The sequence below is a fragment of the Beta vulgaris genome, chromosome 5, assembly GCF_026745355.1.
Source record: "Beta vulgaris subsp. vulgaris cultivar EL10 chromosome 5, EL10.2, whole genome shotgun sequence".
Taxonomy (NCBI): domain Eukaryota; kingdom Viridiplantae; phylum Streptophyta; class Magnoliopsida; order Caryophyllales; family Amaranthaceae; genus Beta; species Beta vulgaris.
In genome coordinates, this window is record NC_079206.1 from 62,633,391 (window position 1) to 62,660,771 (window position 27,381).

The 27,381-nt window shown below is 31.2% G+C and overlaps 1 protein-coding gene across 2 annotated transcripts; it reads right to left on the minus strand.

The window, feature by feature from the left end:
- Positions 1–22,801: 22,801 nt before the first annotated feature.
- On the minus strand, positions 22,802–25,985 carry LOC104894327 (protein LATERAL ORGAN BOUNDARIES). 2 transcript variants are annotated; one of them, XM_010680535.4, is made up of 2 exons: positions 25,245–25,985; positions 22,802–23,732 (listed from the first exon to the last, which is right to left on the minus strand). In XM_010680535.4, the coding sequence occupies exon 2, from the start codon at positions 23,712–23,714 to the stop codon at positions 23,145–23,147; it is 570 nt and encodes a 189-aa protein (XP_010678837.1). In that variant the 5' UTR covers positions 23,715–23,732; positions 25,245–25,985; the 3' UTR covers positions 22,802–23,144. The 2 variants fall into 2 exon arrangements, with proteins under 2 accessions (XP_010678837.1, XP_010678838.1); XM_010680536.4 differs by lacking the exon at positions 25,245–25,985 and adding an exon at positions 24,526–25,202.
- Between the last annotated feature and the right edge of the window lie 1,396 nt (positions 25,986–27,381).

Below are 27,381 nucleotides of genomic sequence, written 5' to 3' on the forward strand. Positions count from 1 at the left end.
GAATTTTAGGTCTCACGGTAGGATATGTAGTAATAGTACATGACTATATTTGCTGAATTGAGAAGTAAATTTTATGTTCATCACCGATTTAGTAGGCGATAATGTTAAGATTATTAGTTATGTTGTGTTTTTCTTTTTGCAATGTTATTATTCATTATATATATGTCCATGTTAAGGTGATGAAACTCCGCCATTTTCATCACATATTTAAGAGCACTATGCTCCTGAAAAGCACCAACTATTCAAACTTTAAATAATACTACTACTATGAAGTCACAAAATAGGTCCATTTAAGTGATTACTTCCTTCGTTTCCAACTAGACTTCTCATTTTTCGTTTCCATGTTTGTCAATTCACATTTTGTATTATTAGTATCTTTATTAATTACATATTAGCAAAAATTATAAAAGTTTGATTTTGTAATGTACTCAATGAAATGAATTAACAATGCTTCATATAACTATGTTTTTCTTTTTCTTATACTTTTCCCGTTTCAAATTAAATGTACTTTAACATTATATACACATTTCACTTTGACTAAGATTTATGATTTATGAAAAACATAGTCAGGTGGGATCTTATTAGATTCGTCTCGTGACATACTTTCATAAAATGTAATCTTTATAATGCCCCAGATGCATATTAATGCATTTGTTGCATTTAATTTGGAACAGAGGAAGCATATTGCAATTTTTTCGAAGATTTTCTTTACCCATCAATAGTGCAAAAAATAGAAATAGGAAGTATTTCATAGGAAGGAGGTAGTATGTATTAATCGTCACTAATTCACTACAATGTATGGCAGCTTGGCGCCTGGTTCGATTGGTAGTTATTAGAATATTCTAAAAATCTAAGGGAAAATGTGAAGTTACTAGAAAGTTGTACAAATAAAAATCTAGTAAGTTGTAACATATTTTCTAGAAAGCTTATTTGATGTAGTTGATGTAGAAAAATCTAGAGACAAATTAAAAAATAATGTAAATGAAGCATCTAGATTAGAACACTCTAGGTTAGCTACATCAAGATCTATAAATAGGCTTGTATATCATGGCATTTGCAAGAAATAAGAAGAAAGATTTCCCCATATATACTACTACTCCTCTCAATATTCTACACCTTACTCCACAACTAAATACAAACCAAGACTCCAAATATAATATCCACCACATTCTTCCACTCAAATTTCTAACAGTAGTTTGGGCTGAACAATTCAAATTATGGTCCATCTTTCATTCCTCTGAAAGGCCATTTTGCTAATCCTGTATCCAGTTAATTTCTACATCTCATGGCCCAATAGGTTTTCACTATCTTATATTGGAAATGGGATAATATTGGGCCCGATCCACTTGATAAACTTTTTTTTTCCTTTTTCCTTAGATCTGCTCTTTCATCTATCAAACCAATTAACTATGTTTGTCAATATTTTTTCTCATACTGGTGAATTGTCAATCAAATTAACTTAGACGAATGACAGGCTTGTTAAAGAATTTATGTGATAAAGTATACACTATGAGAAAACCTACATCATACAACCATTAAAATCATTGTTTACCAATTTTGTTAGATGTGGCAAGTATATTTGCCAATAATTTTTTTTTTTTTTTATAAAAAAGTTGGCAAGATGAAGGAACCCTATTGAACTGACACCTCGCACAGGTACAACTTTGGATCCCATGACCTTGAAGTCATGAGACCAAATCTTTACCACTAAGTCAAGCCTTACTTGGTTATACTTGCCAATAAATTGCAATGATGATAATAAATTTTACTCGTATTTCCTAAGTCTTTAGCAATGCAATAAGGATAAAGACGGAGTGAAAATACCATAACTATGTTGGTTTAAAAATTAACACTTTATTATAAAAAAAAATGCAAAACAAATGTTATTAATTTGATCATTTAAGCGACATACAACAAGTTATTGACATTTAGAGATGACATTACAAACTACATAGTAAGAGAATGCATTAGATATTGCTTCATACCGTATACAATTCATGTATCTTGCTAGAAAAGTTCGTTTGGTCTTAAAGGTTTTTCATAGTAGAGTATGACTTACGAGTGTGATCTATTTTTTACGCGAAAAATAAAACAAATCAAGATATATGGGGGGTTTTTAGTTACAATTTTCAATCATATTCTTCTAGAAAATCTATCAAAGGATCAAATGGAAGAATAAAGTTGAAAAGAAGATTGTTTTGACTTTTGAGATATAGTTAGTATACTATAAGATTACCAATATTACGTTAGTGATATTGTTGATTAAATGATAATATCAGTAATATTATAATATCCATGAGTTGACTCAAAGATCTTCTAGTACAACTTTGTAAGAAAATTCATGCATATTCGGCCAAAAAAATTGCCCTTAGCGGCTTCGCCTTTCTGCGGGGATCTAAAAGAGTCAGAGGAGATAAAGCATACGGTACAACCATATACTACTATATGATTAAACATTATTGTATAATATATGAGTATATATCGTAATGTTGAAGGATCTTGATCATATATATTCTCCATATCAATGGATATCTCCAAGGCGGCTACAACTACTTAATAGGTTAATTATTAGTGGGAAAATAGAGACTAAACTTTAATTATTAGTGGGTCAAATTTATCATTGAAAGTGGAATTATATGGATTCTGTAAAGTTATCTATTTATCTCAATCTTTTTCCACATACATAAATTTTGTATAAAATAGATATCAAAAGTGAGATCATAAACTCACTTCAAATCTTATAAAGATTTACTCATATTTTGTTATGAACAATCACCTTGGCTTTTTACTAATATCCAACATTCGAACTATTTTCCTTCAGAGTCCTTGCCTAGTTGCCTCCTTACAAATTATCATCAATTATATTACTTCTGTTTTCTATTATTTGCAACGATTAACATTTTCCCTTTCTACTTTATGTCAAATCGTTGCACATAATAAAAAACGGAGGTAGTATATGTATTTTCTTGACACGGGGAAATCGTACAAAAATATAAAACGGAAAGTACAACCTAATGCTAATACAACAAAGCTTAAACCAACAAACAAACCTAAATGAGCTTTTATGAGCTCGTACATTCCATCTACAACCAAAATAATTAAAACTAATAAAAAAAGCTTAGGAAGGGGGCGTCACTGGTCAGTGCTTGTGATGATGGATTCGAACCTCGGAATGTTGATGGAAGTGGTAGAAGAAGCGGATGACATTTACGATCCGGACAACGAACAACCACCGGTGAGCGTTGCGTCTCGCCACATAAGCAATCAAAACAATCTACCATCGATTGGGATATTGGGCTCATGATCTCTTGAAGAGTCACGTTCCATTGTGACTCATTACTCTCGCTCGAGAGTATTTCAGGTTTCTCCAAAGGTAGGAGAAAGTAGAAACGCTGATGACTGGGTGTGTTGAAAATCCCCAGACGCAACTGGGGTGCGGCCTTAAGATTTGAAGTTATCAAGGCAAGGACCATTAAGATCAATGCCAAGCTAAAAAGAGAGCCAAATAATTTGAGTTAGAGAATACACCTCCGGTTTGCAAAATCGGAAAAACATACGTCCCAACCATGAATACCTATCATCGCCTCGTCCATGCTCGTGAACTTCATGAGTCACCATGTCACTCAACACATTCCCCAAAACCGACATATTCTAATATTACAAACTCGAACCACCAATCCTGACCCAATTGACATACACTTGTCGATGGCCACAACCAACCACGGAGAACAACTTTATATTACCAACTCGAAAACAACAACGCACTCCTATTAATCGGAGATTTAACACGCTTTGTAAGAAAAAAAACCGAACATAACTAGTTGGAGAGCCCAACAACCGGGAGGGGGGGAAGGGGAAGGGAAGCCCATCACTAACAAGGGGAAGGGGAAGAGGAAGAGGAAGCTAGACACTAACTAGGGGAAGGGGAAAAGGGAGCCCGATACAAAAATAGGGGAGGCAAAGGGGAAGCCCAAAACAACCAAAACATTGAACAGGGGGTTGTGCCGACCAGACATGAGGACGAAGACAGAAACGGGGATCATAGATGCCAAAACAAACATATAACGACGTGGAGGGGGGAAGACTGACTAACGCGCAAACGAGCAAGGACCACACTAACCTAACAAACCTAAATCACAAACCAACTAGACCTAAACAGGGGATGTAAAGCAAACTAATCCTTGGAGCTACTGAAACCAGACAGTGGGGAGGGGAAGACCAACACGTTGGCGGCGGTGAACCGAGCGTCAGTCTCAAGAGAACCAAATAACCACTGAACAGGGCATAGGATGAGGAAATGGGCAGGGGAACGACACGTCGGCGACGACAACCTGAGACTTAGTCTCAGGTGAGCCAAAATCCACCGAACAAGGGATGGGGGCTGGGAGGGGGTAGGAGAACGACTAGAATAGGGTGGGGGAGAGCGCGAGGGAGGGGAATGGGGACTACATGCCCCTAAAAACTAAGCCTATAACCTAAACGGCGACGGGGGAGGCTCGCCGATGACTAGGCTGAGTTAGCAGCCACCGACGAGCCTGGAGGTAGGGGGCTAGGGTTGTTTGTGTTTTAGGGTTTGGGTGGAAACTTTAGAGAGAGGAAACTTAGGGCAGGGGTCCACGAGATCACATCATCAATAAATTGTTGATACTCTTCTAATGTGGCTAAATTAGGGTTATATTTATATCTTTGATAAGGAAATAAATCTAGGTTATGTCATTGCAAAGGAACAACTTATTAACAACTCAGGTTTTCATATGATAAATTTTCATTTGACGGTTATCTCCTTTTATATGAGAGTATTATACTTTTCCGCTTTGATCTAAGTTGTCTATCATTCTAAGAATATTTCAAATTTAAGGTGTCATCGGAGTTGAGCTACATCAAAAATAGTTATTTTCTTGTGTTTTCTATATAGAACAATGCATCACATAAATTCACAAATTGTGATCGAACAAATCTCCAATTCAATATACATAAAAAAATATTCATGGCAAAAATAAGGTCATATGTTTTAATTATGTAATAATTCCTATTAATATTCCAAATTAATGTTTTACAATCGTTTTAGATATCATACTACTCAAATACCTAGATAAAATTAATAAATAATACATTATATTTTAAGTTAATCGAATTTTGACTGATCAAAACTTCATTGGACCCTTTGTAAGCACATATTTGTATTAACTTTATCATATATAATAGGTAAAACGGTGATATTGTTATTTTATATAAGTATATATTAGTCATCTATATAATCAATTCATATAATTTGATATCACATTCGGCATGGAGTATATTATGATTGTTCATGCACGAAAGGGTATGTAGCTATGCTTTTACGATGCTACATGCTAGTGGCTTTATCTCTACCATATGATATAATGGTCATCATCATTGACAATCTGCTAAAAAAAGAGTGCCTTGATCATTAATCAACCACTCATCAAGATAGATCACAACTTTGAAAGTAGTTTAGTCGAGGTTGTTAGACACATAAAACCTTTTTACGCCCACAGACACTTAGCGTGCTTCAAAGCACTATTATTGGTTATGTACATTATAAGTTAATTAATTAATTGAATTATTGTGTGCATATAGCATATTATGTAGGGACTATGTGCCATCCTCCTAAAGAATCTTTCCTAAATTACATCTAGGTCTTCTGATCTCGATAAAAGGCGTTCGTTATATTATATATAGGGGGATCCTATTTTAGGTAAGACAATTAATTATATCAAATTTCTATTATATTTATATATTTGATATATTATATATTTTGGTTTTTTTTGTATGCATGATGAAGTTATGATCATTCCACAGTGAACGTAGACTCAAACACATCGTAGGTATACTTTTTGGGGAAATGAAGGGGAATGTTCTAAACCAGTGAAGTTAATTAATCAAAAAGAGAAAAGAGAAAAGAGGAAAGAGGAAGAGAGTTAGACTTTTTGGCTTAGGCCTTAACCAATAGATGACTAGCCTTTTGTGCGTGTGATGTGTACGATGATATTTTTTGGCCTAATACCAAGTAGTAACAAATTGAAAATGCAAGTTAGTATTTAAGTTCACCTCCATTTTGTGAATAAGATTTTTTCATGTTCTTTTTATGTTGTTATTCATTTTTGTGATTTTGAATAGTTTTTTGTTTCTCAAGTCTTATAATATGCGCATGTTATTTTATAATCAGTATGATGTTCTTTACTAAACATCGTCATGTTTCTTTTTTTGGTTTTATTCATTTTTGTAATTTATAATAGTTTTTGATATGGATTTCAGTGATTTTTCTATGATCCCAAAATTATAACCGAAAAGTATAAGACAATTTCAGTTATTTTTCCCTGTCTAACTTCTAAATTCTGATTTCACAAATTGATATTTAAAATTTTTCATCATTTATATTTTTCTCCTTTTCTAAATGTTCACACTTTGAGTTCCAATTATATTTGAAATGAAATTTTAAATTTTTCATACACAATCTGATTTTGCATGAAATGGTCATTTTAATTTTTTCCTTTTCTAAATTTTAACACTTTGAGTTTCAATTCGATTTAAAATAAAATTTTAAGTTTTTCATACACAATTTGGTTTCGCATGAAATGGTCATTTTTTTATTTTTCTCCTTTTTAAATTTTAACACTTTGAGTTTCAATTATAGGTGAAAGAATTTTAAATTTTTCATACACAATTGATTTCGCAAATTAATGTAAATTTTTTTTTTTTCTGAAAATGGATTTTTGCAAAAGTTGTTCGCAAAAAGGTTTGATATTGTTTTGTTTTTCAAAATTTATTTCTGAAAATGGATATTTTGCAAAAGTTTTGGCAAAAATTTATATTGGAATTTTAAAAAAAGAACTAAATTTGTAACTTTTTCATGATGTCATAAATGAATCAAATTTCATCACATCTTGTTTTCAGATTTTATATGAAAATGAATCAAATTTAAGTCTAATTATATAAAAGCCCTTTTCAACTAATTCCTATTTTCTCCATTTTTTCAACTACATAACAGTCGACTAATGTGAAATAACTTTGAAGATTAAAAGAATTATGTACCTGTTTGAAAGTTCGCAAATCGCCGATGGATGAAGCGTGATATCATTGTCAAAATCTTATGTTTTTCTCAGATTTTGTTTATAGGTAGTTTTTGTGAGTATGTAATTGTGAATGGTTATTGAGAACAATGATTTGTAAGTGAATTTTGTGAATGTTTTTGTATGTATTGACGTTCTAATAATTAGTTTTAGTTTGTAAGTTAATTTTATTTTTGTAAAGTTTCTGATCATTTGAGTGATTTGCGTGATTTTTACAACGTGATTTTCTCAATTCTATGAGTGATTTGTAAAGTTTCTCATATAAGTGATTTCTGAGTGATTGTTGAAATTAATTTCCGATGGCTTTGTTTGACCCCCAATTTTGGTATTGAGATTCCTTTTGTAATTTAGAAAGGCAAGGGGGGTAAAAAAATCAGTTCAAAAGAGGACGCTGTTACTCCCCCCTTCCCTTATGTAATAGAGATATATGTATGCTCATTTTACGTGTTGTGCAAAATACATATTCTTAGTTAAATAACGATGCTCTAAATAAGTTTATAGTAATTTGAGAAATTATTTGAAGAGATCATATTAGAATTTATTAATTTATAAAATTTATAGAAAAAAATAATATGTTAATCCCAACTTTCACCTATCTTCTTAAAATAATTCAAATTTAAAATTATTTCAGAATAATCCTAATCTATAGGGGAGGCCTTCTTGAGATAATCCAAACTATTAATTTTATTGCCTATACTAATTCATTTTAGGTTTAAAATATATTAAAAATTTAATAATAATTTGGATTATTTGGATAATAAGGCATTTCCTAAAGTTGGGATTATGGTTCTATAATAATACAAAGTTGAGATAATTTTGAGGAGATAGGTTCAAGTAGACGGGATTGTACATGTCAATTTTATTAGAAAATTTTGGCTTAGCTTGAATATTGACTTATAGAGTGCAAAATTTATGCACTATTATGGTATAATTTTTGGATAGAAAAAATTTCGTGGGCTAAAATTTTACCTAACTGAACACAATATTCAAATTTAGTCTTGCTCTTTCAAATTTATTAGCTAATTACTCCCTCCATCTTTAATTAATTTACCTAATTCTTTGGAGAGTAGATGATTCATTGCTCTTAGAGTAACCAAATCAAAGAATCAATAATACCAACAAGCTAATACAAGTCAAGCGAACCAACTAACGCTTAGCCGTCAACAATAACCAATTGCCAAACAAAATCGTTGTGTACTATTTAAGATGGTGAAACCGACCGAACATAATATATGTACGTTAGTTTTAAATAAATGTTAACACTATATATGAACCATTGAATTCCTGTGAGGTAGTGCATGTATCTCCAATAATCTCACAATCACAAAATCCCATATTTCCATTAAATCATTAAATGGCAGGAAGATCTCTTATGCATAATGCATGTTTACATTTTTCAGTTTTCTCTTCTCATCCCTATTACACACATCAAATTATTTGTCCAAAAATTCCAGCCTCAAAAGTCCAAAACACCAATAAAACTAAAAATGGGAGAAAAACAATACATGTTGGTGGGGTTGATAAATCTGTCCTTTTTCTCTGCCAATTTTCCTTTTTTTCTTCTCTTTGCTTCTATTACACGTCTTCGATCTTCCACTGAAGAAAGAGAGAGAGGCAAGAAAGATTGGTGGATTTTGTAAATAGGAAATTATCTGATTTTTCAGAACGCCATACCTTAGTAGGAGTATTATTTATTTATTGTTATTCTAATTGGACCTACTTTTCTGATCATGAATTTACATTATTGGCACTAAGATATTACTCCTGTAGAACAAGCGAGCTACCATCAACGTGTACAATAGTAACTCCCAAATACTTTTTTTTTTTGTTAAGTAAAATTAGTATAACAATCAAAACATCAATACATTTAAAAACTAACCGAGCGGAGCAAACCAACTAGGTTAGACTTCTCCATTTTAGGCTATTCACAACTATTTAGCTATAAGCTATACACTCTATACAGATTTTTGCTTTACATTTTCCCACCAAATAATATCTTTACTATATATCTTCCTAGGAAAAATACTGGAAACTCTTATGACTATACACTCCCGAATCATTTAATCATTTTATATACTTTCTCAGGTCTCTACACCACTATGTTCCATAATACCTCATTTCGTACCCACCATACATAGTAGACAATTGTTGTAATCACAGCTGCTTGAACTTGCTTCTGTAATCTAGACTTAGTACTTCTTCTATTCAGGAACAAGAACATTCTAGCTAACAATTGATCTTGAGTAGTCTTATCCCACTTTTTAGGTCCGTTTTTTTTACGCACAATTTCAATTTAGTTCAACACATTTCAATTCAGTTCAACTACTTTCATTTCATAATTTCAATTTAGTTCACTTACATTACAGAATTGATGAAAGATGTGTAGTTATTGCCCAAAAACTTTCATAAGAGTATATCTCTAATTTATATTCTCTTAGAACGCGAGATGATTTTTACTATCTTATTTGGCTTCACTCCTTCCATTTCAAGATAGTGGACACCATTTGTTTTTTAATAGTCAAATTTCATCAACTTTAACAATATTCTTCTCTATGAAAATGCCTACAAAGATTAATAAAATTGGTTAGTTAGTCTTTATTTTTCTTCCATTTTTTAAAAAGATTTGTTCAACTCTAACCAATCGAAAAGATAAAACAGTTTAAATCATGAAGGTAATTAAGCAAAGGATGTGTAAAAGAAGAGTTTATCACACTTACTGACAAGGGTGTGTCCTAAATTTGATTATGAATATATTAATTAACCATGGAATCAACCTTAATGTTTGTCAATTCGAAAGCATTACATAATGAGTTGCATCTATACAAATATATTAAAAGGCATGCGAAAACAAGAAAATGTGCCACGTGACGCTCTCCCTAGGAAGTTTTAGTTCATGTAATCTATGTACAATAAAAAAATTAAGAAATTGCATAGTATAGGGTTTAATCTCGAGACCTCAAGTACATATACTAAAGTTTTAACCACTAGGGTTAAGTTGTGTTTAGTATTATTATTATAAAGTATTATATTAATAAATGAAATTTTTTCTTACTCGGGGCATAGCACGGGCCTAATAACTAGTTATAAACTAAATATTGTGCATGATATGGTTTTGAAGATGTCAAAGCTATAATTTGTTAATTAGCTAGTCTTTATTTTTTCTTCATACTTTCTATTATTTAAGTTTGTTTCTAAAAGATCTTCCTACTTTCGATTTAAGTTCGTTTCCAAATTCCAAGAGATCTTACTACTTTATGTTTAAATTCGTTTTCAAAAGATCTTCTTATTCTGACTATACTTTATTTAATAAAGGTTTTCCCCGGCCCCCTTTGCGCACTATCTTACTCCACTTGTTGGACTCATATATAATTCAACACTCTTTCACAACCTAATTCTTTCTCCTAGTTAAATAAACAAAAGGACACACTTTCACGCTCTCTCCTCCTCGCCTTAAAATATGTTGCTACAATAAATATAATGATTTTAAGAAATGGAGGATGTAATATATTCAATTTTGCATTAGCAAGAATGCAATCAAATTATATTATGTATACAACTTTAAAAAAGCAAAGGCAGTAACATATATTTCTATGCATAAAGTTTCAACTATTATTGCATAGAAAAAATTGAAAAGAACAGTCCAACTATGACCTATGACAAAAACAGTCCTAACATCAATTTAATACGCCCTCTGTTTCTTTTTGTTCTTTCTATTTTGACTTTCACGTTTGCCAATGCACGTCTTTGACCTTATTATATATCTTTCATTGTGTCTTAGTAAAAATTATAATGATTAATTATTAATAAAGTACTCATTGAGACGAATCAAATAAGACCCTACATGATCAAAGAGGTTAAAAAAGATGTTTCTTTTATCCTTTTATTTTTACTGTTTTTTCCTATCTGCTTCCTCCTCTTTCTCTTCCTTCTTCCCCTGCTCGATCCTCTGCCACCCTTCTTCTTTCCCCTGCCACTTATCCTCCTCCCATACTACCCTACAACCCCATCTCCTGCCACCTCGACCTTCCCTCCCCTGCCACCCCCCAAAACACCCCCTAATTAAACTCCACAACTACCAAAAACTAGAAAGAAAGAGGGTGTTATGGTCCTCTCCATTAATGGCATCAACCTCTCATGTCTTTCTCTTTTTATCTCCTCTCTCTTCACCTCCCTTCTCTTCGCTCCCCCTATACTCTCTTCACTTTTTCTATCGAAATTCACCCGTCACTACCACCAACTTTAATATCCTTCATGATTGCTTCAAAAGAGATTTTGCAGGTTACTTATTCCAACAAGACCTGTCTTTCTTTTATGGATCTCATTTCCTATGTTACTCCACAATTAAGTAGGCTTGGCTAGGAGTAAAAGGGTGACCTCCTATGAAGTTTTTCAGCATGCGCATAAGTGATGATAAAATGCGTCGGAAGAACTTGTGTTGGTTATTATTAAGTGTTGAACCCTAGTTTTGATGATGACAAAGGAACAAGATACAAACTAAATAATGAACTAACAAGTTGTTAAGTGAATAGATTTTTGCAAGGTATCATTGACAAGAGTAAAAAGAATACTAAGTCAGAAGAAGAAATCAAGTTTAGATTTTGAAGACTAAGTGAAGATGCTCAAAGAAATAATCCTGGAGAAGCGTTGGAACAAGAATTCCAAAGCAAGATTTTTTGTTTCTAGTTCCAATGTAAAGGAACAAATAAGCATTGGTAAGGATCTGTGACAATTTAAAAAGAGAATGAGCATTTGTTTCTTTTAGAGGAACAAACGAACTGACATTGTCATATCAAGTTAAAGTAACTAATTGTTGAAAGGAACTAGACGTAGGTTGAAACAATACGACAATTAATATATGACGCTTGAGTGTTTTATGCCTAGATTATAGGAAATCATTTTTATTTAGTAAGAATATGATTTTAAGGAAAATCTTATTTGGGAAAGATTTTTTTTATTAGATAATTTTTTCGTTTTTAGTGAAAATATTTTTTAAGACAATATTTTATAAAAGGATTTAATTCAATTTTATTGATTAATAATATTTGTTAATTAAAATCAGATTTAGGTTACTACTTAAGTGGTTGCTAAATAAAGAAAGCAATATTAATCCTAATCCACATTTTATTAGATTATGGAGATCATGGGTTAAAAAGGAACGTGATTCTCTATCCCCGCGGTTCTATCTTTGAATAAAATGGTAATAAGTCATATTATTGAGAAACATCATGGAACAATATTTTTACCACTAACTCATGTTTTTATCCTATGTTCTAAGTAACCACTGCTATAAATACTAATGTCTAATTAGGTTCCAATTTGTTTAACCAAGTGATTTAGTGAGTTTAACGAAATAAAGTGTTAGTGCCTTCATTCTCTCATAAAAGTCATTTGTTATTTGCCTTCTTACTATAATTCCACTAAGTTTATTGATCATTGTATTTTGGTTTTGGGGTAAGGGAATTTTGAGTGAAGTTCTGTAAGAGAGAAAACTTTGAGTGAAGCGAGTTAAAGTAATAAAATTTGAAGTGAAGTTGAGAGAAACATATGTTAAGGGAACAGTTGTTCAGGAACTTGAGTTTAGGAACCTCAAGGTGTGGCCCATGAGTAGAATTAGGTTGTAACTAAGTTGTTTAGCCTAATTAGTGGAAGTGTTGTGTTTAAAATTTTTATTGGTCGACGTTGTTTCTTCTTGTTGGGCCCAAGAAGTTTTTTCCTCGTAAAAATCACTCGTGTTCCTTTAGCTTGTTTCTTTGTTTAAGTTTTATATTTACGCAAAAAGTTACGTTTATTTCTACAAATATAATTCACCTCCTCTTCTATTATATTCCTAGTGAAATAACAATTGACAGTTGTTGGCCATGTATACGCATTGTTGATGATAGACTCGACTCGGTGTTACACCTACACCTAGTTTCCTCCTCTTATTCCCCTCCTCATTTCCTCATTAACCCACAATTTTCTCCACTTTACCACCAAATCCACCCCCTTATTCTAATTCACCAGAAAATCCTATTTCATTAGAGGATGTCAAATTTCTATACAATAAATGTCGTGAATTACTTCAATTATTTGTTCTTTGATTACTATTGAGTTTCATTAGAGTATATAGACAATCACTTGTTGAATTTATTGATTATTGCTTGTATCAAACTGGTTTTTCTCTCTAATGCTTATAATGTATTTGTAAGACTTTTTAAATTCCGATGTTGTGTCTTACAGTGATGTTATCTCCAGGGTTTTTTTTGGGGCGAGGAGTCTCGGAGGGATGGGGAGGGTTTGACTGTTGGTGCACGGGAGAGGGAAGCGGACAAGTAGGATGATGGCATAGAAGGGGGTAGGGGACGGATGGAGGGGGAGAAGAGAGAATGAAGAGAAAGAAGATTGAAAAAAAAAATACATAAAAAAATATGAAAAAAAGTTTACATGCATCAGTAAGTAAGCAGCATGTTGGGATGGCAACGATAACAACATGTCATAGAAGGAGATAAGAGGTGGAGCCACCGGCCCACTAAGACTAATGTATCTACATGGGTAGCTTTTGCTATCTTTTTTTCCTACCACTTTTGTAAAACATCCTTCAATATTGGAATTGTTCGATACTAAATTGAAACTAAGATTGTTTTTTTTCGGAGGGGTCGTAATTGAGACTATTCTTTTCAATTTTTCTTATTGCAGATTAAAGTAAGAACACAAAAATTTGAAGTGGATTTATATAATACTTGATAGGGAAGAAATGGAAGACAAATTGCCTTAAATATTGTATGATCAGATTTAGCTTGAAGGTTGATACTTTAAAACAAGATCTATTAACAATAATATTAAAATTGTAATAAAATAAACTAAATGGCTTTCATCATCATCTTGAAAATATTAGAACTAATAAAATTCCATGCAATAATGGATTGATGGATATATATAACATAAAGTATTATTTTAAAATAACATTATTATTACAATAGTTTTAACTCGTACATTACACGAAATGAAAAGCTAGTGACTAATTACACTATCATGATCACAATATTTATGAGCAAAAATATTCCCCACCTTAATTTTTCATGTAATTTAAAATTGTCGCAATTAATTTAAAATCGAGTCAAAGATATCTAACGAAAAAGCAAATGGTGCATATTTTGAGAAACGGAGCTTCAAAGGATAATCTAATTAGCCATTGTGATCTTTAATGAATCCCAAGAAAGTGAAAACAAGAGGGCCGAGGAGGGGGGCGAGACAATGAAGAGTATGATTTGATGGATGTGACATGCCTTCAACTTTCAGGGACCTAGAAAGAGTGGCCAGTGGGGGAAAGCTTTTTCAATTTTATCTTTGTTCTCTTCTGTTTCTATGTGTGTGTTCCTTCCATTAAATCAGTGATCAATTTCATGCCTCGTATGTTTTTTTCTTTCTTTTTGCATAGAGAAAGACACATTCGAATGCGAATGTGAATGAAACTCTTCAACTGTTGCTGATTCATCATCGACAACTTCTAAGGACACTACTGAAATTAAGTGAAGTCTGCCATATATATCAATGTTCCACTGTTTCTTTCTCAAACAGTACAACTTACTTTTCTTAAAATAAATGTAAGAATTTTTTTGTTTGTTTTAGTTTTTTCATATTCTTCTATAAATATTCTTCAACTTCTCCTTGTTATTGCTATTAATAAGCAAGCATATAGTATAGTATAGTATAGTATTTATTGTCACAGAGTAGCTTGGAAAAGGAAAAAAAAATGGAATAATCAACTAACTATGCTAGTTTATTCTATGTCTAAAAGACTAAACATATACTTCATTTGCTTTTTGACGTTTTAGTCAACAGTCAAAAACCCTAACCCTAATTATATTATATGTATGTGCTTTATACCTTCTTCACAATCATCTCATCTAATTGGTAGCCTTATTAAGCAATATTACTCCCACTATTCTCCGACAATTCTAAAAAAAATCTTTTAGGTAAGTTCTCTTCACCTCGATCTAATTAAGTTTTACGGCTGACAAGGTATATTTAGAGTTAGGGGTGATCAGGACTGGTCCTCGCTAATTTAGCGTAATATATTCAGTTTAGATAAGTTTAAATAAAGAGAACAAATCGCTTATTTCTATACTCTATAACAATTTGGTCCTGTCCATGTATTGAAATCAGTACTTTTTAGCAAATTTTGGGCATACACCAAGAAGAACATTTTAATACCAATTAGAAATATAAACAAACTATGATTACTGGCAGTAGATAACCACATGACAAGTACTATAAATGACACTTATATATATATATCAACAATGATATTTCCTTCTTGGCGATTTGAATTTGAGCTAATAAGATAATTTTAATGAGTTAAGTTGATAAAGTTTTTAAAAGTTTTGTGCTAAACCTAAAATAAACAAAAAGACTAATCATAATTCATAATGTGTATTGTTCAGCAGTATATATGCATGAAGTTGGTGCATAAATACTATTGCAGTGGTACTAATTAATTAAATTTGGCTGCAGTAGTACTAGTACTGCTGTGTATCTGGTTTCTGTAGGTAAAGGACTTGTGGCAACAGTCAAAGGGGGTTGGGACGACAAAGAGGCAAGAAATAATTCTCTGGGACAAGTGGGAATAACCCTTTCCTCCTTTTTGTGATCCAAAAACATGATGAGAAAATCTCAACTGTTACCTAAACCACTGTTTAAGATAAATTCATCCGTAGGTGGGCCCATCTTATTTATTTGTAGAATATAGACAAAACAAATACTTATAAAGTAATATTCATGGAGAAGAAGGTAGAAAATAGAGATCATATGAAAGAAATCACAACAACAATGGTTTTAGTTAAGGAATTGCTTTTCATAATTAAATCTCATATAAATCTATGTTGATATTTATAGATAGGGAATTGGGGATAGAGTGAATTGAAATATAGAGGGAACTATAACATTTGATGGTTTATAATGTTAGTAGGTTTTCAAATGTTTTACCGGTTAGCAGCTTGAAAGATGTATTGAATTGTTGCATCTCTAATACTACTTGACGATTGATGAACAATCGTTGTTATCAATTTAATTATTATTTTTTTTGACTTAAAACGACGAGTGATATATTAATTTATGGGCATGGCCCTATTATTAGAGTTATAACATCGCAGTTTGTGCCATTTAAGGAGTTTTGGACCAAATTAACAAATGTCTAGCATAATAAGTTTAATCAATATTATTAATAATGACACTATGGTGTAGTAGAAACTAGTGTAGTAGATTTAGTTTATAATAATATATATGCATTCAATATATTGTAACTTAGCTCTTAATATTCGTTAATTATCCATAATAACACCATAAATATTGATCAGATAAGAAGCAATAAGCTAAAGAGAAGATATAAATTATTCATAAAATTATACTTATATTACTTAATCTTATGTGCTACCAAAATAGAGATAGTGATATATGTAATATTTATTTCTAAACTAATGCAAAATGTTTTAAATTTAGGACTTAGGAGTATAAGTTAACCAGGGATATAAAGCATTAGTTGGAAAATTGTATTCTCAATAACTTTGTTATTTATCTCTTACAACAAATAGAAAAATGAGTTTGTCTTGTAAAGTTGTAAGAGTGCCTATTTTTAAATTAAAATTAGGTAATGGCAAGTCCAATATTAAAAAGAGAATAAGCTCAATAGTGACTAGGTTAATTTCTTTCGGTGACTAGTTTAATTTATTTAGTGACTAGGTCTACTTTTATATTAAAATTAGATCGTCTCTTTTGATAGTTATTTTTAGAAAAATTAGCTTGAACGCTTATGAAATGTGGGCTTGAGAGTGCAAATTGCACCTTGAAATGATGGTGCATATATAAGAATTCTCACGACTTGTTTGATAGGTAATAACCGTAATCAACTTATAGGTTAATTTGTAATAAAGTTATAACCCAATATTTAAATTAATTATTTCCATTTGCAGATATTTCTTTTTCTTCATAAATTTGCATTGCCACTTAAAAGGTAATATTAAGTGGTAATAAATTTGTGAAAAAACCTCATATTAGGAGTGGAGTTCCTTACCATCACATGCTTGTTTCAGAAAAGACATTTTTTTTTTTACAAAATTACATACAACTTCATTACTGTTACTTATTAATTATTATTGACTAGCAAACAAGCCATCAAGAGTAAGATTGAGTATCCGTAAAAAAAAAAAAAAAAAAAAAAAAAAAAAGAGTAAGATTGAGTAAATTTTAGATATACCAATAATTGAATTGACATATTAGCTCATATACAATTTAAACATTTAAGAGCAAAATTGCTATATTTATTTTGGTACAAAGAAAACAAAATTAGGAAATCATTCTTTAAGGGAAAGAAGTACTATCACTTATTGTTATATAACCAATTACTTTAAAAATGTTCGAATTGAATTCAAGAAGTAAATTTAAGATAAGGACTTTATCAATTAGCTATAAATGTACATAATCGCTCTACATGTAGCTAGATAAAGACATTTATTGTTGAACAACAATAACCAGATAAAATGATTTATTTTCAAAGAATATGTACCTCGAAGGTACTCTAAAAATATGGTATATAATAATGTTTAGAAATTTCCAGATACCGTTTCTATTATTCAAAAATGTTGGTGATCTGACATTGCGCTTAATTAATATCTCAACTATCTTAATACTTCATGGATAAAAAAAAAAAACTATCTTGATACTTCCCTTGTTTATTACAGGAGCAATTTTCTTTTTTGCACTTCGTAATTTTCTCCATTTTTTTTATGACTTATGTCAAGATAAAATAGTATTCAAAATGTTGAATTCACCTCAATATATTATCAAAATTTAGAATTTTTACTATTAGATAATTATAATATTAATGATTAAAATTATGTATAACCCAATGTGAAATTTAAAACAGTGCAACTAAATGAAAAACGACGAAAGTATGCTTTAAGGGTGTGTTCTCTTCACCTTAAAAAATAAGTTTTGGTTCCAATATATCAAATCAAGTCTAACACAATATTAAAAGATAAGTTACAATAAGGGTTAATCAGGTCTAATAAGTTCAGCTCAGGTTTTTTCAGATGGAGAGAATACACCTAAGTTCTCATGCTGAAAAAATATAATTATAAAGCAAAAATAAAGTTAAATTACTTATGATTTAATAAAGACAACCTAATTAAAGAGAAATTATTTATGCTATTTCTCTTTTATACTTTTCTTGATAGGATTACTGTCAAATTTCAAATTTTCCAAAGAAGAGACCATTTCTATCATAGAACAAAAATAAAAGTTTATTATTGATGTTCATTAGTTAAAAATTATTTTGTTCATATTGGATAGTTAACAATAATTTATATGATGAAGCAAGGTCGACTAAGGATACATTCTTGATCTTTACCTAAATTTATTTGAGCTCAATTTATTAGGTCAAATTAGCTCAAAACTTACCTTATACTTACACATTATTTGAACCTAATTAACCTTAGTTCGATTTAAATGGACTTGAAACGCGATTCTTTAAGGTGAAGAAAACACCTTACATGAAAGACTTGTGCTATTGCCTTGCAACACATGACTTCTCCAATTGGAGGGCTTTAAAATTTTGAAGTCCATTATTACTTTTAGTCTATGTGCTTTAATTTTATTAAAAAAAAATCTTTATATGATTAAATTGTACAATATACAATTATATCTTAAAACTAAGCATAATTGTCCCTTTTTAGGGCCAATTGCTTAATTATTAGCTCATGCCTGGCCCCCAATTTGTTTTAAGTCAACATGCTATATACTCCCTCTGTTTTTTTTTTATCTTTCTCACTTTCCATTTACACATCTTCCAATGCACATTTTTGAACTTAAATATCTTTCATCATATATTAGTAAAAAGTATAACGATTGAATATTAATAATGTACTAATTGAGACGAATCAAACAAGATCCCAGATGACTATATTTTTTCTTATAAATTGAAAAAAATTGAGAAGATTCTCTCTAAGTATGAATAGTGTCAAGATTCTAAGTGAGAACAATAAAAAAAACAGAGGGAGTACTATTCTACACAAAGTAATATGTTAGTGCACCTCAAGAAAAAAAAAGAAGCAATTTGTTAGTACTATTATAAGAAGTATTTCCTCCGTTCTATAATAAGTGAAACATAGGGATTGGGCACAAGATTTAATAAACATCACTTCCAAAAGCCAAAAAGTCATAAAATACCCTTTTTATTATCAAAAGGAGGAGAGAGAAAAGCAAACCACACAAGTTTGTGATGGACACTCTTGTCATTTTGTCACTTTCTTTTATCCATTTAAGGTATGTTTCACTTATTTTGAAACGTTCTAAAATAGTAAGTGTTTCACTTATTATGGAACGGAGGAAGTATTATAGAATTAAAAATTATCACAAATTCCTCTAACTTAAAAAAAAAGTAATTCCATGTTAACAATAGGGTTCTTTTTATTTTGAGATATCAAGGTAGAAACTCAAAATCATGCCTAAATAAAATGTTCCACAAAGGAAAAAGAAAGGTAATATTTGAATCTCCATCATTGAAAAAAATAATTACTACATTCATCTATGAACAGAAAAGTTCCAAGAAAATGCATATGACTATATGAGTATGTTGAGGAATCCACAACCTAAATCATTAATATGAGAAAGGAATAAAAAAGAAGAAAACAGTTTTGAGTACTTTGAATGTTCACCACCACACTCAAGAAAATGACACTACAATATATACTTCATGTACATTCCTGCTTCTTATCTTATGCAAATAATTCTTTAAGGTAAGGTAGAAAAAGTTATAAGCTAAATATATACATGTACATACATAATACCATCCTTCTTACTACTGGTTAAAACTTAAAACCTTATACTATGGGTAATAACTAGGAGTTTGACACTTTTGGACAGAATATATATCATTCTTTCAATATTCAGACTTCAGTGGTGTTTGTTTGGTGGAAACAAGCTACCTTATAAAGAGACAGAGATATATATTCTCGAAATTAGTAGTATAATATAGAATGGCATATACTTCTATACACTTTAAGTCTGAGGTTGATGGCTAGCTACTTGCAAGATCATGGATCTTTAATTTAGTAATTAGTACTACCTTTATTCAAACACTTCTCTCATTTATATGAGAGCTTTTCGAGAAATTAAATATTTCACTTATTTCAGAATCGAGAAAGTAGTATATATTTCTCAAGCAAGTAGTGCTTCAAAGCTATGTAGCATGCGGGTCTTTCTTCTAGGTCACGTACTCGTACCTGTGCCCGATACGATATGTTTCAGGTATGGGTACGCAGAGTGGGTTTCATGATTGAGTACACGTACCCACTCCTAAAATTTCAAAATCTTGCTGTTTTTCGTACCCGTATCCGAACTCGTACCTGTATCCGTCTATGTACAACCTAATTTCAAAGTCTAATAATACAAATTGTAAAATTGTATTTTATATACTTCTTTGCTAGTAGTTCCTCCATCCTATTAGGTTAATTATACCATTTAACTTCTTTATATCAAACAAATAGTGATCATACATTCATCGGTATATAAGAAGAAACATATCGATAAGGGATCTTATTAAATTTATCTAATTCATTTTTTCAAAATATCAATTTTTTTTATTAATACATGATTATAATATAAATGGTCAAGGGTTTGTCTTAACTTCTATAAAAGCAAATCGATCATGTAATTCAATGAAGTTGGACAATATAAATTATAGAAATTCTAGTGCCCTCATAAAAAAAATGTCCTAAAATACAAGTAAAAGATGAGTCAACCCTGTCAGAATGAGTGTAAATTTTATAAAATTTATCTTGACTAAGCCTTTAGACTTTAGCCTTTTACTTTTCAAAGAAAGGACACTTTGGAAATCTAGGGCTATAAATCATCAGCTTAATTAAACAAGTTCATGATGGGGAAACAAAGGGAAGCAATATTAAGCAAAGGTGATGTGGTCCTCCAAATTAAGAACAAAAGCACCAGCAAAGTGAGAATATTAGATAGCTAGTGTGTACTGTGTAAAAAGAATATAATTCAGGCTTAGGCTTCAGCTTCTAGGTAAGGAATATAATCCTCCTTTAATAACTCACTAACTAGCATAAATACTCTTTAATTATGCTACTTAAACAATGACAAGGAACTCTACATGCACGCGTATGAATTCTTTTGCTTATATATCAAATGAACTATCCTATTAAGCTTCTTAAAGACAGTCTAGTACGGATTATACATAGCCCCTACTACACACGAAAGATGTACTTCCTCCTGTCTTTATTAGTTTACTCTATTCCTTTTTGAGATGTCTCTTATTAGTTTACTCATTTCTATTGTTTATATTTTTGAAATGAACCATCAACTTTCCATCACACATACATTCAACTTTAACATAAAATAATAGTTTCTTTTCTTTCTCTGTCTCACACAACATTGTTTCTCCTTAAACTTTGTGCAAAAAAAACGGGTAAATTAATAAAAACCGGATGAAGTATAATACTACTATTTTCAAGTTTCAACCAATAAAAAAATATACTACTACAAAGGAAAGAGTGTTGCTTTCTGAAAAAATGGTCCTGTACACACAAGTTTTTGATGGGAAGAGAGTCTAACCATATATACATACAATGGGGTTCAATCTAACTTTAACACATAGAAAATAGGTAAGTGACCTACAAGATCTATATGTGTTAGTCCTACATCCTTATTAAGCATGGGAAAAACTTACATGTGGAATTCTTCTGATCATCTTCGATTAGTAGACCAGCTTGGATACTGGATTGAGAAAGATGAATAAATAACAGAAATAAATAGATATATAATGCCCACAACGTAATTAACATCCCTCCCAAGTGTATCCTATATTTGAAATGGCTAGTTATTAGAAAGATTCTCGATCCATATTCGAGAGTAGAGTCAACACACTCTTCTCTTGGGACTTTCTTTCTTCCAATTAGAAAGAAATGGGACATAATACGTGACAAAATGTGGATATATGAATAAAACTGTCGTACCATCTAACTTAGTTGGTCAAGTCTTAGATTATAACTCTTAAGACCGTTAAGTGAATTATATTTAAATTAGAATCTCTATATATCAAAATGAAAGAAAAGGGAAAAATATGAAGCTAACACTCAAAACTAATTATGTGGCTTGTAAGTTATCCCAAATTGACCTTTTCACTTGCTTTATGTTAGAAGAGCTGTAAAAATGGCTCAATTGAGATACTATGTCCCAATTTCTACACCTCATGTGTCCTAATCCTTACTCCTTCTAGCAACATTATCAAAAATTGATGCATGATAGAACATTATTGATAGCATTTGGTTCAAAGTTGGGCATGCAAAATTCAACTTGGTCATAGTATCTAGTTTAAGACCTCCATTTAAGCTATGGTCTTAGACTAAACATTCCAATTAGCATGCCACAATACCAAGGCCTCTCTAATTAATAAAAAAAATCCTAAACAACGTTTATGAAACATTGATTAGTCTACTTTTTTTTTTTTTTTGAACAACGGTAGCATTAAGTTAAGTAGTCTACTAATCAGATTTGTTGCGCACACTTACATATGATCCTCAATCTAATCAACTGCCAAACTACAATCCTAATTAAGAAATTAATTGATACCATAATTAAAACCCAAGAGAGCTATTTTCTTATAATCTGAATCCGACATGTACTACGAGAATAAGCACACATACGCACACTACCAATACAGAAAGATCCATTATATTATTGCATTACAAAATAAACAAATACATACAATTGATCCAAGGAACAGACATAGTTGTATAAAGTTGAATTTATTTCATATAAACCCCCAAAAATCTATAATAATATAATAGCACCCACAAAATTAATTGGAAATGACTCCAACCAAAAAAGTTGTCCAAATAAAGGGTATGTAATACCCTAGCTAAAGACATATTATGATGAGTTTTAGTTCTCACCTTAATCATGCCAATAATCTTTTCAATGATACTATAAACAATGTAGCTTGATTAGCTAGCTAGGGAATTGATTAATTAATTAAGTAGATGGAATGAATATATAAGATTACATATTACCTTGATGATGATCATCTCCTCTCTGCTGATCAACATTATTCATGTCATTCCATGGAAGAAGAGGGTAAGATAAGAGGTGTGAATTAGGGTCAGGCGGTTGATAAAAACCGCCGAATTGATCAAGCTGCTGTCGAGGAAGAGGTGGAGGTGGTGGTGGTGGAGAAGGAGAGATCCCCTGCATTGCTATTGCGGCTGTGGTGGAGCTTATATCATGACAAGCATAGCGGAGGAGATCAGCATTGGCTGCATCAAGCTCCTTTTGAAGCCTTTGAACTTGGCGTTGGAGGTATGATATGGCGCCTACACAACCATAAACTGGATCCCTCACTCTCGCTTCCGCCTCATAAGCTAAGGAATTCACGGCGTCCTCCCTCTGGTGAGGGAGGAGCTCGTTCAGGAGCTTCGTAACGTTGCTAGCACCGAACACTTTGTGAACGTTGGCGAATTTTTGAGGTTCTTCTGGAGGGAAATATGGCGCGAATATGCAACCTGGCATGCATTTCCTACGAAGAAACTTGCAGGCTGCGCATGGACAGTTGTACGAGCTTGATGATGCCATTCTTTTTTTCTTCTTCTTCTGCGTCACACCCACAAATATATACATACATACGTACATACATACATACATACACCCAAAAAAAACAATAATGTGAAAAACAAGAAGAAGACATAGAATTACAAAAGAATGATATATAATAAGGAATGAAATTAGGTTTGTTAGAGGATTGATCATTAGAGTGCTTTGAAGTTTATGGGATTTCTCCACTAAGTTATGTCATAAAATGAGAATGATCTTGATACTAATATACTTCTAATAGAGTTGGATCTTACTTTAGATGAATTTTTGTTGTATTTCTGGTGAAGTACAGTAATTTATTTCTTCTTTTCATCTATGTATTTCTAGTATAGTGGTTAATAGTATCATTTATAACAAGGTATATAAGATAAATCACTGAAGATAAACCACATAGAATTTAAATGAAAAATCTGAAATTCTTTTTTTTTTTTTTCATTGTGGTTATAAGTTAAGATATACTCTACTGATGATCTTATAAAAACACTCAACTTTTTTTAGAAAATATTGAAAAGAATTTAAAAAATTCATTGGATATGGTTAAGTAAGGAAGCTAAAAATAAGAACACTGAAACTTTTATAACTTTCCCTTTCCTCAACCAAAACAAATCAACACATCATATAACCATGGATCACTCTTAGCAACTTAAAGCAAAAAATAACCAAAAAAATCACAATATTTTTTTTTTATTTAATAAGAGAGGTAAAGCAAAAATCATACTATAAGAAGCTGCAGTAATAATTTATATATTACTTCACCAACAGAAAAAAAAAATGTAAAATTTACTCTACCAACCTCATCATGATGGATATATATGTTGAGAAGGTAATTAAAATTTCTTGCTTTAGTAATCTTTGAAGAAGACTAAAAAAAGTCTGAGGGTTTTAATTTGAAAGTTTTTTTTTTTTTTGAAAGAAATAATTTTATCTCCTCTGCATTCTCTTTATCTCTCTCTTTAAATTGAGACTTTGTATCTCCATGTGAAAGGAAGTGAAGACCATCATCCTAATAATGATGATCATCACTCATGAGCAGCTATAATAGACTAACAACAGTGTTGATCTGATTCATGGGATCTGGACCTTTTCATCTGTTTGAGGCAGATACTATAACATATATACCTTACTTTATTATAAAAAAATATGTAATTATATATAAAACTATAGGTTATAAAATTCAGTGTTACTAAGAAATCTCTCAAAAACCTAAGCTATACATATACATGTATATATATATAGATGGATCAGACTAAGAAAATAGCAAGAATAGGCTACATATTCAAAAGGGTAGGTGTTTCTTTCTTAGACTTTACCTAAAAAAACAAACATACAGGAGAAAAAACACATTAATTTAGCTTCAGATGAGAGTAGCTTAGTTGAGTAAGCTACTACAACTACTACTACTACTACTGCTACTACTACTACTGCTACTACTACTACTACATCTATATATCTATATGCTTTTTATTTCTGATTCAGAAGAAAAGAAAGGTAAAAAAAGGGGGGGAGTTGTACCTTTTTTAAGTCTTGCTTTCCTTGTGTTAAGGCTTTATTCTCAGGAGTTCTTGTTTTCCTGATGTTAAGGAAGAAAGAAGAAATAAAAAGAGACTGTTTCTTTTGTAGTTGTTATACTTGTTAGTTAGTACTTAGTAGTGAAATGAAGTGAAGTGACAGAAGTTTATGATCATACAAATATGATTAAGATAAGATTAAAGCCCTAATTTGAGAAATAGAGAGTGAAGTAGGGAAGATTGCAGGGAAGGAAGAAAGCATACAAATTTATGATAAAAAGGAATGGAAGGAAGGCAAAGAGCATTTTTGTGGAGGGGAGATCAGAAGAAGAGAATTCATGGCAAAAAGACAAATGTTTGATTAATTGAAGTACTATTTATTTTTATTTCTATTTTTTGAAAAAAAATATATGAAAAGATAGAGAGAAAAGAGTGGGGAGATGACACTCCAACTTAATAATATTACTATAAGTGCTTGTGGGGTTGTCTCCATTTTTGCTCCTCTAGACTGATCTTCTACTCCCAAACTTGATCATGCATTTCATAACCAAAATAGAAGAAAAGAAAATGGTTTAATCAAAGATTAGTAACAACTAACCCTAACATGACATTATAGGTGGACCAATTAAGATCATATTTTAGTGCATTTATGAGATATATTCTTTTTGGTGTAGATATCTAGACGAGATTCGTTCAGATTTTATCAGTTAAAGTGGGTGGTATTAGATTTTAACTATAGAAGTAAATTTCTTTATAATGTGAGATATATTATTTAGGTTGTGGCGATACACCAATAATCAGCACGTGAAATATGGTAAAATTTCAAACTTGTAAGGGTTATGGCCCATATACTTTACTTTTTCTTATTGTCCTAACTTGGGTTAAGACAAAAAAAAAACCTGAAATAATATATTAGAGGAATATGACTTTTGTGCAATTTCTTAGTCACTTAGCATGTATATATTTACTTATGAATAGTAACCATCCCAATCATTACTTCCAAATAAGGGCCTATCATTGTCAATACTTAGTCCTAAGAGAATCAAGATATGCATGAGATGTGACATATATAAGTAGATTACAAAATCAATAGTGTTTGTAACTATCATTAAAGATGCTTAGAGATTTATTATAAGTATTTTTAAGATGGTTGCAATCATTCAGTTAATAACTTTTAACCATCATGTTGAGAAGTATATAATCATATTTGGTAGGAACAAAATGATTCTATGTAATATATGAAAAAAGGACCAATTGATACAAGGGTTGCTCTAAGGGAAAACAATGTACATGTATGAGTGTAATGACTCAGTTCACAACAATGCTTTCACTTGTGATTGTACATAATTTCTATGTGCACTAATTAAGCCTTATTCCTATGTATTCTCACTTGTCAAGTCTTGGTGAACCGTCTCTCCAAAGGCGCTATTTACTTTGCTGATATCAATGTTATTTTATAAGTTGATGCTTTCTTGCTTAGTAAAGATTTTAATTCGATTAGGTGGACTCATGTGCTTAGGGATGGAAACTACGTCGTCCATCACCTAGCTAGAGTTATTTCTTTTGGTGTTGAGCAATGTTGGGAACTCCACTATCCGGAGGAAGTTGCCCCATATGTCTTAATGGACTCTTTATCTATAGAGTAATATAAGCACCACCTTTTCCCCTTAAAAAAATGTATTCTCACTTGTTGAATCATGCTCATATTCTTACCGTCTTCATGAAAGATAGTATACTACCTTGAACCACCAAGAATTGGATACCTTTTTTATCCTTAGATGCCACCTTCAAACTGTACCATATACAATCAGACAGCCAGACAATATAGATAGCAAAAGGACTTTCATGCAACTCCATTGGAAATACAAACCAAAGTGAGCCTTTAGTATTTTATTGTCATCACTTCTATGATATTCTTGGATACCTAAAATCTTAGGCAAGGAAAATTCGTTATGAAGATAAAAGAGGTGGCTATATGGTGTGATGGCCTTCAAGGTTATGAATAGTGGAGTGACAAACAATAATTAATAGGATAAATTAAATAGATTAATCATTAAATCCTTTCAGTATCATAAGGGTTTAGATTCCTTGTTTTGTAACTAAAATTGCATTTTGTTCAACTTTTTTACTTAATTAAAGGA